Source organism: Melanostigma gelatinosum, assembly GCF_949748355.1.
Source record: "Melanostigma gelatinosum genome assembly, chromosome: 10".
NCBI classification, from domain to species: Eukaryota; Metazoa; Chordata; class Actinopteri; order Perciformes; family Zoarcidae; genus Melanostigma; species Melanostigma gelatinosum.
Window position 1 is genome coordinate 22,914,530 of NC_136643.1, and position 15,169 is coordinate 22,929,698.

General features: G+C 45.1%; 1 protein-coding gene across 7 annotated transcripts in view; it reads right to left on the bottom strand.

The window, feature by feature from the left end:
* caska (calcium/calmodulin-dependent serine protein kinase a) overlaps positions 1-4,250 on the bottom strand; it is an 83,997-nt gene extending 79,747 nt beyond the window's left edge. For 4 of the 7 annotated variants that reach the window (XM_079277555.1, XM_079277560.1, XM_079277559.1 and 1 more), the window contains exon 1: positions 3,471-4,249. In XM_079277555.1, coding sequence (XP_079133681.1) covers positions 3,471-3,529 — 59 coding nt within the window. In that variant the 5' untranslated portion in view covers positions 3,530-4,249. Of the gene's footprint in view, positions 1-3,470 lie in introns of all 7 variants that reach the window. The other 3 variants (XM_079277558.1, XM_079277556.1, XM_079277554.1) reach the window with 1 other exon arrangement.
* Positions 4,251-15,169: the final 10,919 nt, after the last annotated feature.

The window sequence follows — 15,169 nt, forward strand, 5'->3', positions numbered from 1 at the left end:
GCAGACTGCCTTTTAAAAACACACTAGAGTCTGACAATGTAAACAGAGCAGTGTTCAACCTACTGACCCACAGCCCTCGGGTCTGCTGTGTGGCTTATTTGTAGAATATCTCAGGCCACTCGTGCTCAGCATTAGCTGGCGTCGCACATCGCCACCAACAACCTGAGCTCCACGGCCAACTCTGCCAGAGACGTGGCTCCTGCAGCGGAGCCTTTAAAATACATAATTAACTAAACTGGTGGGTGGCACCTTGGCACCAGAAAAACACTCTACTCCCCCTGAGGGATGAGAGAGTCACGCCGCACACACTCCTACAAACCTTCCCCCACAAGCAAGCTGAAAGAGACAGCGGTGAACCGGTGAACTAGCAGGTATCTCACCCCCCGTGGATTACGGGGTGATGTCGGTTCACTGTGGGAGGTGAATGAGACACACGAGATAGGCCTCGGGCTTTTATTTAATGACATGCAGGCCTTGTACAGCACCCTCGAGTGTCCTGCTAGGCCGCGAGCTATGCAAATGGAGGGTAATTCATTTTGTTCAGAGTGGAGCAGATCACCTCCACGGCGATATGTTTCCAGGACGATCTCCGCTATTAAATCCACAGCGAGTCCAAATACTCGGGGACAGGTGGGCCGTTGATCCGTTCAGCGAATACTAACTCACGGTTCTGGCTCCATTAACAGAGGAGCCGAGAGACTCAACGCTTCGCTGCATAAACTCTCAATGGCCTGTGACTGGAGCACCAATGCTGTTAACACTGACAACCTTTACATGCACACTAACACTCCACTGTTATTTGCAGTATTCCACATTTGATACGTGTCATGTGAACGGCATATACAGTTTGGAGTTACGATTGCAGAGATGCATGCCCAGCAGAGATGCATGGGTGTAATATTCATTTTACAGCTATGTTCACGGTAGGAAGATTGTCTTTTTCGGGATAGGGCCAGAAAACTGGAACACTTGGTGTCTTTGTGTCGACTGCAGTCTGATGTTGCAAACACGACGTCATTACTTTCCCCAAACCTGGGACGCTGTGCCGTTTCGGTCCGATGCACTGAAATTAGCATTTGCTGTTGTCCACAAGCATTAGCTGCAGTTTAGAGCTGCGAGGAGCAACAAAAGGAAAACAACATCTTTCCAGCTGTCCATTCCTTTATGCACAGCGCTGCGTTACGTCCCCTACTGTGAGAAACACAGGCACACCTTTTGTTTTTTTTCTCCCGTGGATGAACCAGAAAAGAGCATGGCCCGGGGGCACAAGATGTCTCTTAATGCGTGAGTCAAACTAATGGGCTGCTTCCTTCTACTGACCTCTCCTTCTCCCTCACTCGTCCCACATCAAACCTCTCTTTCTCTCATCCTCAATCCATGACTTGCTCTCCTCGTTCTTGTCTTTTGTTTCTCCCGTCCTTGCGCCTCGGGACACAGCAGCACAACGGGCAGGATCAATCTGACAGCCAGACGGATGTACACAACATGCTCACGGGGGCCAAGTCTTCATGCTATAGTCGACTGACGCGTGTGCATGGACACGAATAGAACACACACACTTGCTCCAATGCTCGATCCAGGGCGTTGGGCTTTTAAAGTAATGTCTTTCCTGGCTGCGGTGTTGTCGTTGGATTTCCCTTGCAGTTAATTCGTTCTCTTTCGGGATCAAAAAGCCACAATTGGTGCTTCGGCGCAGTCTTAAAAAGAAGCCGCGGCTGCAGCAGCTCTCCACGCGGGAGAGCAGCAGGGCGGCTGATAAAAGGCCGCTCTCTGTAAATCACAGGCGGTCTGTCCAATGAGTAACACTGCGATTCAGAAAACTAAGAGCAAGTGTGTTGTTGTGTGTGGCGGGCTGACTCAAAAGCATTTGGCTTCCAAGTGTTCCTTCTGCCCCACCAGAACCTGAACACATATTTAAAACGGTGATTGTTATAAGTTTGCATTAAACATGAAGGCGCGGGGCCGATGGAGCAGGAGGAGCTCTTGGGGACCACGCTTGTTTGAGTGAGCGAGAAACAGCTTGTGACTGTGTGGGACACAAAACAAACAAAACAAAAAAAGAGCACACAGCGCTTTCAAAACTTGCCTAAACATGTGCTGTGCAGCGCAGGACGGATCACCCTGTCAAACAGTCAACCACCTGCGTGACACCCCCAGAACCAGTCGGCCCGCTATGACTGACTGGCTCTGTCCGTCAAGCCTGCCAAGCTCCTGATTCACACGGAGCTTCTGCTTGTAACGCCCAATGAAGTGCTTCATTCAAGACCAGCCGTTTGGACGACACAGTCACTTCTTCAAAACAGAGGCGGTTTCCCCTCAAACAGATCTTCTTCTTCTCCAAAACGAAGAGGCGGTCTCCCTCGCCGTTTACCCGCCTCTCTTGTTACTTTCTCCGGCTCCTTTATGTGAAGTTGGAAAGTCCCAGGTGTGGTGCAGGTGCTGCAGCCATTAGGGCAGAACAAAGCATCCGCAAGCACAGTGAGCAATGACCGAAGAGGCCGGGTCACCAGAAATAAAGCGCCGCAGCTGCACGGACACATCTTGGCTGCAATAGATTATAATTATATGGATAAAAGTTAATGATACCCTGAGGTTTGTTGCCTCCCTTATTTCTAAGGCGGGATTACAACAGGAAGGTAATTGTAGCAACAGTATAAATCACCGATTTAAACCTATAAACTATTATTCTGAAGGGAGTTTATAGTTGTCTTTCTGTTAGTATTCTATACTATTCTTATAGGATGAAATGTGTATTTGCTAGATATATATTTGCATTAGTTATTTTAGCGTGGGGGTAACGTAGATTCTTATTCCTCAGGGGATGAACCCGACCTAGTTGAAATGCTCGGGGACTCCTCTCTGCAGGCACCGCTGTCCTCTTACCCGAGCAGTGAACATCACTAGAAGGATGCCCGGGTGAGACCTTCAGTCACTAACCGTGACCAGATGTGCAGCAGTGCTGGACTCACGGTGGTCTGGTGCCCTGCCCTTTCATCTCTGCAGCAAGTTGCCAACCGCCACCTGGGGTCAAAGCACACGGTATCTCGCCAAGTGTACTGTGTAACGTCCGGGCAACCACAGCAGGAGGATGATAAACGCTGCCACAGCGAAACAGGATCTTATCTTCATGTTGGAAGAAAGCAATAAAACTGGGAATGCAACAACTGTTATCACATCAACGGCGACCATAAAATAAAATTCCATAACACCCGTGTTTTAAACTGTTGTGGGATGTCTTCAGATAATATAGTGTGCCATTAAGGTCACCATCAATTATGATGACCACGGGGACACCGTTAATTCCTACACAAATATCACCAGGCTTTTTTTGGAGCGTGCACGTGCGTTTGAGTGTGTGTGCGCGCGTGTCATACCCTCGGGGTGTTAGGAGGAGCTAATTGGAATGCCCCGGTGACTGACGTTCGTAAAGGAATTACACTGTGGAGTAAAAACAGCAATGCAACACTTACTTGCCAATGACCTCGCAGAGCTCGTACACATCTTCAAAGAGGATGTCGTCGTCCGCCATAGTCCGACCCCGGCTGGGGGGAAAAATTATCCCCAAAATATGCGTCCCAAACCTGACGGCGCTCCTAAAAAAAGAGGGGAACGGAGAGGCCACGAGCAGCTGACCGTTTAGGCAGACATGAATGACAAAACACCGCTCGTGTGGTCGGTAAAGAGTTCCCAAGAAAGGTTTCTAAATTCCAGTTGCTGCCTCCTTCGTCCGCCCCCCGCCCCCCCAAAAAAATATGCTGCGTCGCTGTGGGTGATTCGGCACAGGGGGAGCTCAATAATCCGGTTTGGGAGTCCGCCGGTTCGGCCCCGCCTTTCCCACGGCTTCCCGGTGACGTACTCCCGTCTCAAAACGCAAACCATACGTGGTTGTCAAACAAGCATTACTCCGCTGGCGGTAACGACTACGGTGTTGTTAAATGTTGCACTCACACAGAGGAGGAAATGCCCGGACAGACCCCCGGTTGGCGGTGCGCATCAGGCTCGGGTTACAGCGCTGGTCCAGGTGGGTTAACGTTACAGTGATCTCCACTTCCCGAACAGCCACGGGTTACACTTCAGGGGGATACGCGCGCACACAGACGCGCGCAGTCCTAGTCGCGTAAAACCGACCAACGGGCGGGATGAAGTGTTCACCGTACAAACGGAGAAGCTGCACTCTCCGTCTCTTTCTCCTCGGCTCGGCAACACTTTCCAGTCGTTGGTGTATGTTTTTGTTTTTTTCTTCCTCCCGTGTGCTTGGACGCTCCACGGAGCTTCCAGAAAACCAAGCTCCTCCCACACGGGGGTTGTGAAACTGTTCAGCCGTCCTCCATTTTGGCGCCTGGCTGTTACCCAGCATGCTCCTTAGAGGCCCAGAGGCTTTGAGCCAGGATGGCGGAGGAGCGGCGCCGTAAAGGCTTTCCTAAAACCGCAGTTTCCTTCGGACTTTTTCAATGGATACACACGAAGTGGAGTTCCCACCGGAAGCGAGCATGAATGAAGCATGTGCATACATCTAAACAACTACCCATTTCAGTTATGAACACTGATATGATTCAGACAGTTGTATGGTGAATGGTATCCTATTACACAGGGGTGAAACAAGCAGCCAATTGTCCAATTAGTTGATCAACGAAAAATGAATCTGCAACTTTTTGGACAATCGACAAATCAGTTGAGTCATTTTTCAAGCAACAATTCCAAAGAGCCGGTTTCAGGATTTCCTGATTATCTCCACATTCTTACTGACGTTTGAAGAAGTCACCTTGTGCTCTGGGAATCTCAGCTAGTTTTGCGATTTTGACAAACAGTGAATCAAGAAAACAATCGCATGATTAACTGATACGGAGTTGCTGCCCTCGATAGAATTTTAGAAATGCAGATGTTTGAAGCATTTTGGTACTGGAAACAACACCACACTGCTCCTTTCTGTTGAGCTGACTCAGATGTTTTATGAAAATCGAATGGAAGGACCCGTATATGTTTGTAGATGTAGCTAAACTGCAAATAAACCAGATTACCTTCTGGAATAATGCAACACAAAAATGTAACATTGGATATGTTTTCACCATGAGACTGTATCACTGACTGACTGGCTGTGGTTGTCTGCAGCATCAACATTCGCACCTTTTGGAAACATGCGAGTACAACAGAGACAAGTGCTGTCTATCCATATTTCATGGGCTCCGGTGGAGTAATGCATTGCCAGCTGATTGCCTAATTAATGCTGAGGGAATAATTAACCCGAGATGATGAGCTTGTTCTTTTATTTATGATTTTTCAACAAAAAGGGTGGTGATGTAATTAAATAAACCCCAACGCCGCGACTGTAGGTATTGCGTCTCTCCCTTGATGCGTAGCTGCTTATGCAGCAGTAAGGAAAATCTTCTATTTGGGCCATTTGAAGTATGAAATGTGTGCCCTTGCTGATCATGTGAGGTTGTGTGTGTGTGAGGAGGTGCTGCAAGGTGACAAGCGAGGGGGGGGGGGGGGGGCACTTTGGCTTAGGAATAAGAGAAATCAGGACATCAGAGAAAATCTTATCTCTAACCAACACACCCTTCTAGACTCAGCCGGTGGGCCAGCAGCGTAGGTGTGTGTGTGTGTGTGTGTGTGGAGGAGTGTGTGTAAAAAACACTGATGTAGACTGTTTGTTGAATAGGAGCTGTAGTACACACACACACACACACACACACAGTCGTGTCTTCCTGGTTTTTTAAAGCGGTGTAGCAATAAAATCCAGAGAGGAGGTTGTTTATGACTCACTGTAACAAACGTATTGAAGCACATCACTGACTTTGTGGACTTGTTAATGTTATCCATTTAAGTGGTCCTGCAGCTATATTGTTGTTTCGTAGTTTGGGGACTTGTGAGAGAAGCAATAAGAAAGGAATTGCTTCAGTCTTTTTAGGTCAGGCTCCAAACATGCTGGACATACGCTGTGCATAAACAATTCAACAGTGTATCTACATGCCAATGTATTTCAAACTCCACACCACGCAGGCATAGCGTAGGCCTTGTGTTAAAAAATCCAACCTAACCAAGTGCCAGGAGGGCCTAACCACATAAAAGTCTAACTGGCATTAGCTGACATTGTATTTCTAGAGCAGATGTTGAAGGGAAACAAATACAATACGTTGCTAATACGCCCATATCAACATTTGTACGACGTGCTAGTAAAAAGATATTTACTGTTGGCATAATTTCTCAGGGACAGAGTTTTGCGATGACACGTTCCAGTGCAAATTAGAAATGTGCTGCCATTGGTAACGCCACTGCAGCCCCATTGATCAACAGCTGTATTGTTTGATACAGTTGATCCGGTTCTCAGCTCTGTGGGAAACCGATGTGGCTGCCAACGGTGAAATCCGTCCTGTTCGGACGTAATCTGGTAACATCTGTGAGTCACAGGCAGGAAAAACAGGAACGAATGCTTCAGGCAGCAGGTAATGTTGCAGGGCTGCTTATGATTATGATGCACGGCAAAAGTGCCTTTGACATTTCCCTGGTGTGATCAAAGTAGAGACGCCCAACAGGAAGAGACTTAGCAGACTTAGATTACGTTTGTTGCGTTAGTCCAGCTAATGTACATTTAAATCTGTGAACGTTGACTTCTGCTTTCACAGGACACAAAGAGAACAGTAGAAATGTAATACAGATCACTGGTTACTCTGGTAAAATGTAATATGTTTACTTGTTTACTGCTTTTCTGGCAAACCTGGACTCAGACATCACTTGTGCAGGGGTAGTTTACTGGCTTTAGAAAACAACTGTCTCTGTGCACATCTCTTCAAACAGCCCAGCGCAGAGGACTGTCTCTGATGTGGGATTCTTACTGTCCGGCCTCAAGAAGCACACTGGTACACATCACAGAGGCAGATCATGGCAGTGCTGCGTAATGATGTCCTCCTCATGGTTTTGGTTTTTGGAGTATTACGTCTCGCCCCCCCCCCTGGCCGAGTCTGAAGCTTGTTCCATTTGTCAAGAGCGGAGTAAACTGGACCTCCTCACTAGGAGGCTTTAGTAAAAAGCGTTGCCTGTAGAATGCATCATCCGTTTGCTGCAGCAATCCATTTAGGAGCTGTTTGTGTCTTTCCCGTAGCCCTCTGACAGTCTGGACTGAGAAAAACAAAGCAGCACAAATATCTTTTATCTTTCTCCAGGCGTTTTTGAGGGATTTGGTCTTAATTGTGTTTGTTTGCCCGCTTCATAACAACATGCACATCCTGAAAGAAGAGAAAAGCCGCTCCGTGTTGTCTCTCGGATCAGGCAAATGTCAACAAGTGTTATTCTTGTGCCGACCCAAAAGCCTGTCAGTGGTTATTAGCAAGTCAATTTTCTTTCAGCTGTAGAGTTGAGACTAATTGTGTTCCATCTCGTCTCTGGGGCAAGATCGTTATTTGGCTGTCTGGTCCAGCAAAGAAGAGACCTGTCCTCACACTGACTAGTGTCTCTTCTAATGTTATTAACGAAGCAGGAATCAATGCTGGTGAACACAAACCCGAACACTGGACTTCACGGCCCACGGGACGGATGAGTCATTTGGTTACCAGTGGAGCTGACGCAAGGAATGGGTCACACTTTACTTTAACGCCCCCTATTTAGAACTTATAAGCAGTATATAAACATTTAGTACATGCTTTAAGTACACAAGAATGTAGTTACTGCAACTATAACTCCCATGAGTGGAGGCTGCGGAATGAAATATTAACAAAATAGTAAATCACAGTGGTAATAATGATAATATTAATGATAGAGTGTCTATTTGCACCTGGTGGTCATATGGCAGCTATTTGGCTATTTGCAACCGGGCAAAGGAATAGCAGTAATAATAGCAATAGTAGTCGTATAAGGAGCGACAAAGTATGTGTGAGTAGGTTGTGGTTGATGAAAAATATCTATTTTTATATTTAGATGAAGTTTTTTTGTTATTATAATTCGTTTTCAGTTTAATTAGGTTTAGGCACCAAACCTCCTTGGTAAGGTTTAGCAGAAATAGCCAACAGTAAGCTACACATACAGTATCTAATGTGTGGCATTGTTGGCTACAGACACCTGGATGCTTTTATGAAATACGTCCTAATAAAATGTATAATTATTCATTAATTGACACTTAAAATGTCAGAATATGTCCTTGTAACTGCCGTATAGTGGGTTGTATAAAGCATGGTATACATGTTTATGTTGTGTGTTTCTGCGTGTATTTATACCAGTGAGTGAGAAAGACAAAGAGGAAGCTCGTATGTCTGCAGAGTGCTTATCAGGGACACACTGAGCAGTGAGGAGGAGGAGGAGGAGGAGGAGGAGGTAGAGATGAATGGCAAATGGTGTGTCTGAGTTTAGAAAAGCTGCATCTTCGGGATGCAATCACACAAAGTTCAATGTTGGAGTCCACAAGAAAAACATTTCCCCCATGCCCCCCATGACCACACATGTTTGGTGATGCCCTCACATTGAAAGCAGCACAAGTGGCCTCTTGAAGGGTACTTCTTTCTGTCCTCTGCTTTCTGCCGTCTGTACCGAGCTTGTCTCTTGAGGAGAATGTATCGGAGCTGAATTAACATATTTTTCCTGTGTTTTTTACGATAATTATACATTTTACTCCCAAAACAGCGAGTCTGCTCTGAGTGGATGTCTGGATGAACTAAACCCAGTGGAAGAGGTGTATACTGTGCAGCCACACTCCCATATGTGTTGGCGTGTGCAGCGCAGCACTCTCAAAATGAATACGGTGCCTTGAAAAATAGCTCTTTCGGTGTTTGCTCAATTTCATCTGCCCCGTGGTACTCTGTCCCCAGACAGGTGAGTTGAAAGACGCACCCAAGGAACGTAATGGACACATTTTTAACGGATTGTTGCTCGGCGGTGGAGGAGGAAGGAGGGGAAAACACAATTATTCACTCTGTCTGTTCCTCCATCAAGGCACGCTTCTGTGAGGAGCAGTTCGAATATTCAGCAGTTCAGACGCGTACTTTGTCATCTTATTGATTTTGTATAGTTGTTATTAATGTAATAAGAGCAAGAGAGTGTTATTAGTGTTTATATCAATGTTGCTTTGGCAGTCATACGATTACCCATGAGACATAGCACATGAAAGAGATACGTCATCTTTCACAACACTCACAGAGATTCACCTTTTTTTAAAGGTCAATTTTTACAGAGTTGAAAAGCTGAAACTCTTACAGCTTCAATTGATTCGACAGAATATATGATCCATACATTGAGCACTCTTTGCTGAACAAATGAGATCACAGAAACTTTTATTCCATACTGGATTTCTTGCAAATGTGCATCGTGCAATGAAAACATGTATGAACATGAACGCACAACTGACCCAAAAAGACCTATTTGAAAGAACATTACGTTCACTCATGACTTCATAAAGGCCGACTCCATAATTTGCCATAATTATTTGACTTTGACTTTTGTGTGTGAGGCTCCTGGTTTGCTGGTAAGTGTGCTACAGCACCGGAATGATTTATTGAATAAGGAATACATTACATATTTGTGGCATTTCCCAGAAAATAAAGTATGTTTTTTTTAGAGACATGCAGCGTACATTAATTGACTTCAATCAAAAGCAAAAATAACTGTGAGGGCAAGGGTGTTTAACATCTGACGGAACTACTTTGCTTTAAGATGAAAAGCTTTTCAGGCTTTTTTTCCAACCAAATTCCTTGGCTTGGTGACGTCATCTGACTTCTTTCTCAGGCAGACTCACCTTGACTCATTGTGCACACACAGCGTCGTATCAGTGAACATGAAGTACGGTCTGGCTTAATGATGAAGCAGCGATGGAGCTAATGCACTGATTACACACTCTGCGATCGTCCTCCATCGATAGTGTCAAGCTTTGACAGCAGCAGCTGTGTGATTTTCACCAACGGGATTTCTTTTTTCTATGGTGCTCATATTTATTCATTCTCTCTTCAATCGTCACATGTATATACATAAAATGTGACTTCTGCATTTAACCCATCCTAAACATTTAAGAGCAATGCTGCTCAAGGACCAGAGACAGTAGTCTGACATCAAACCGCCCCAGCAGCCCAAAGGCACATTCAGAGGCTGCCGTTATACAGACTCCTTTTTATTCGTTTTTGTCTCATTCAATCTTTATTTGTACAATGGTGTCCATTGAGAGCAATTCACTCTCTTTTACATAAATGCCCTGTGTACTGAGGACAGTACAAGCAAAAATCCAACAGTTAGACAAACAAAACAGCTTGCTGGACTGCGAATGAAGCGTAACGATAATGCTGAGTAAGACCTCACTGTTGCATTTGCAGGGACAGTCAATGGTGGACTAAAAGCTGCAGAAGAAATCAGCGGCCCCAACGTTAAATCCTGCTGAAGGTTCTTCCACCCGAGTGAAGCGAAACATGTTTCGTCGAGCTCTGTTTTCAATTTTGCAACCTTCATTCCTGAGATGTGGTGAAGCAGCGAGGAGAAGCTGGATGGATGGTCTGTTTCCTTGCTTTATAAATGCAGACTAAGGAGTGCAAGTCTCTTCTGACAGACAGAGAGGGACAATCCACCGTCCCTCTCGCTGCGATCGAAGCATCTTAAGAGTGAAGAGACGGTGTAAATGATATCATCGCACTCCAGTTCTGACAAGATTGAATGAATTGTCACCGAACGGCACGAGAGAAACAACTTTTGTGTTTGTACAGATCTTTTACGATCTAATTTCAAATACATTTTGCATATATATATGACTTTTTTCTGATCCTTTTCGCTCAATTTGAACTAACATCTATCTGAAGGTCCATCGCCTGAGCCGCCGACTCTCTCCTCTTGGTGAAGCCGTCCATGGTGTAGATACGAGTCCTTTTCTCATTTCTGCCACTTCGGATTTAATCCACGAAACAAACGAATGAAATGTACATGGACCCTGTACCTGCAACACAATACATAGATGTCGTCGACATAATGTCAACATTCTGGCCATATGTTACACATTGCACCTTTAATGTCAAATCTGCAACTTAAATGATGAGAATAGGCTTTTTTGAAACTTGCCCTTCCAAAGAGAGGTCAAGATGATGTCACAAGACACCTTTTTGAGATCGTACCCTGAGACATGGACAAGATGCTTCCACTAATGCAGACAACGGGTTTACTTTAGAAAGTGAATCTGAGCAGTCCCACAACATGTTGTGCAATGCATTTCATCCATGCCATTTTCTTGTTCTTCCTTGGAAATAAGGAGAATGTTGGCCAAATGGCAACGTGCTGCTCCTTCAGTTAAGTGTACTTTGTGCTGAAAGGTTTCTTAATGCGGGCCTATCATTCTGTTTCCTGGCAACACAAGCCAACACAATCAAAGACAGGTTTGCGTTCGCATTAGTCTGCTCCCAGATCTCGGTGAATGCTCCTTTAATACAGTATCTAGCGTTGCATCTCTGACTTTGTTTCACCTCTTACTACATTATATATATACATATACATTATTTATAGTGTGGAGAGTATTCTCAACAGTAGTAAACATGAGTGTGTGTGTGTCGTCACACTCCACCTTAGAGACAATAAGAATCGATCGTCTTTTCTCACTTCTTCCTTTGAGGTGAGGTGGATTTTTCCTGATTCTCGTCAGTTTGTGCTGTGAACAAGAAGCTCGTTAAGCATGCACCTTTAAACGTGGTGAAACAGACATTACCCTCCATTGTGCTAGTAGGAGATATCTGTCCCCTGACAGAACACAGAGGTTATATACGCAGGCCGTTGTTTTCAAAGCTATGCCCAAGGCAGTCTGAAAAGACCTGACATGTGACGTACTAATTACTTGTGCTGTTGACTGAAAGAGAGGCAAACACAGACAACAGGAGCGAATACAGAAACGCAGTGAAGCGGCCCGCCTGTCTTTGGTGTTGGAAGAGGAACAAATGATTTATTTTGATCACTAATGTAGTTGCGACATCCTCGAATTGTATCCGTAATGATAGTTACAAAAACACAGCTACGACAGGCACTGCAGCATAGAATAAACACTTTGTGATTTAAGATGTGAAGTTTCCCAGTTTGCTTGAAAGTCTTGCTGTTCCGAGCAATAACATTACAGAGAAACACACCAGCACAGACTCACTTCATTTGTCCTCATCATGATGCACCAAGTCTGAACTCATGTTGATTTTCATTAGTGGTTTTGATGCTGTTATTTTGAGGCACACTATACTGTACATGTGCAATGATTCATGAAGAAAAGCTAATGGCAACGACGATTAAAAGATAAACAGAGTCGAGAAAATGGATCCCAGCCGATGCTGAGAGAGAGAAAAGCAGAGAGGCAGACAAGACAAGTTGGAAACAGAAAAACAAACAATGCGAGTGGTGACATCCCTTTCATGTAGAAGGTGATGGAGTAGCTACAGCGGCGGCGAGGAGGACGTCAGACTGAGATGTGCCCTCGTTGCATCTTTGGCCTGTGACATGGTGAAGTGCCTCTGGGATCACATTCATCATCAGATGTAAAGTAATGACGCATGTTGAGCGCGTGCCAGCCTGCCGGTGGACGTGAACGCACCGACTTCTTCCTGCTGGCTTTTTACATATCTGCTTGTTCTTCTCATGAATTAGGACGACGAAGCGTTCTCGTAGACAACCCGACGAACACGGCAGCAGAGCACTGTGGGTACCACCAGGTGTAGCCGTCTGACGATCAGACTGACGCGTAGGAGTGATATTGTGATGTCATATCTCGAAGCTACATTAGCTGTGGTCATAAACATTACTTATTTTGTATCTGCAGCAAACAAATACAACGGGAATTTCTATTTTGCTCAATGTGAATTCTCTGGTGTAAGAAGAAGCTGGATAACGTGCACATAATGTTACACATTCGTCTGTGATCTACTGTCATTATGATCAGAATTAGGCCTTAGAAGTGACAAAAAAACACACTAAAATATTTTCTTTTAGGATCTCTTGTCTCTTCTCCGTCTGTGTGAATGGTATCCTCAACGTTTCCCTCTTGTGTGTACTTTGTGTGACCTTTTCCAGGTCTTCATCGTAAAGACAAACCCTCCCTGACTCCCTCAGTTGTGCTATACTGTCAGAATAAAAGAGAAACATGGCAAGTATGCAATTCAGTATCATTTACACTGGACTCAATTTAAAAAACAAAGACAAAAACAAGTAAATTGACATTCACACCTCAGGAGCTTATCCAGAGCATTGTCCCAATAATCACATCCATGTTACTCTTGCTGTAATACGGAGTGACAACAAAAGCACCAACCCTTTGTCTCTATGGTCAGTCCATAATTATTATCATTGTTATTGTGAACAGCTGCTGGCTGATTACAATGGCATGAAGAATGGCATTTGTTTTGCTTCAATTTCCAAAGTTTCGTTGTATGAGGACATAATGACTCGTCAACGAGTCGAGTTATTGTCAACCACGCTCTTTTCTTAAACCAAACAGTTTGCTGCTTAAATCTAACTTTCTGTGAGGCCGGACCTTTATTTTGAAAAGGCTCTATTGTGTCCTTTAAGAACATAACTGTGGTAGAGTCCATCACGATAAGGACCGGAGAGCATCATCATTAGCAATGACATCTCTATAAAGCCGGCACCAGCCTGTGGAGATGTCACATCTTAGCTCAGTAGCTCAACAGCCTCCTGATACAGTGCAGACAACAGAGGAGGCTGCTTTAGATGAGCTCATCACTTTCATCCCCAATGATCTCAGCCTCAGGTCGCCAGGATGTGTCTCCTGCAGCTCTCCTCCTTCTCCTTTCTTTTCCTCTCACTGCTTCCCATCACACTCTCCATATGACTTCATTTCTCCTTCCTCTGATATATATATATATATACACTATATATATATATGTGGGTGTAATTCTTTTTTAACATCTCTAGGATGGTTAGTTTCTCAAACCCAGGAAAAGGTGGCCTTGTTAGTTAGTTATGTTTAATAGCTGCCTCGACAAATGTACTGGCGGATGATGTATTGAGTTCTGCTTCTTTACGGGTCACTGAAAGGTGTTGTGTTTTGGGTCGGCTTTGTTGTGGCATCATGAGCACCACTCAAAAGCAGGTGAAGTGAAAACAATGTTGACTGTATTCAAAGTTCATGAGCAGGAGGTCAGTCCAAACTGACAACCAAAGCAACACGCGGTTAGGTTTAGGCAAAAACCACTCGGTTCAGTAGAGGAACAACATCGTGGTCGGGCTGAGAATAAGTACGTAAACGAGGTGAAATATGTACTGAAACAACGCAACAGGAAAACATGTCCGAAACGCCACTAATGCAGCTTAAAAACAACAACAACAACACATTAGGATGTCCTGTGTTTGTTAGACCCGCCCACCGCAGTAACAGACGGGCACACATTCTTATTTTGAGCTTTGGCTTCGGCATGCAAGCATCCTTTTCTATCGGGCAGAGAACTGAGGGAGTGTGCAAGCCTGTGAGGTTTAGTGGACTGGGGAACGGAGGATGGCCAGAGAGGTGAGGAGGTGATGGTGAGGGAATGGCAGGGTGGGAAATAAAAAGAACAAGGAAGTGGCTGGCAAACAGGCGGTGGCAAAATCATCTGAAACACCGGTGGAAGCCGTTACAAGCTTCAGGTTCAAGTCAGGTTTGCTCACTTTCAACCAGCCCAAAACTGCTTATGTCACTCCACTTTTCATGGCTCTCCACTCGCTCCCTGTTGCTGCGTTAAGGTCAAGTCATTATGTCACCTAACTACCAGTCGACCCCCGTCTCCAGGCTTCTTTGTGCTAAGCTAAGCTAGCATCTCCAGGCTCTGCAGCTTCATCTTCAGATAGCAATCTACCCATCGAACTCCCGGCAGGAGAGCCGATGTTGAGTTGGTCTGTGTTTGATTCTCAGCCCTCAGGACAGACACGGTAATCCGTCACATAACACACTTAAGCACACACACACACACGCACGCACGCACATGCACACACACACACACACACACACGCACACATTTTGCATACTGGTCAATCACAGAGCTGCAAACATAAACAACTGGGGATTCAGGTCACCAGTAGAAAAAAACAGAGCAGCTCAGGATATTCCCCACACTGGAATATTCTAACAGATTCTTCAAAGGGGAGGAAGTAAGGATTGGATTTGGGTGCTGTTGGTGTGTGTCGCAGTAAAACCATCTCAGAGCGCTCTGAGTGCTTTATCTCCTCGACTGCCTGGGCAACTGCCTCT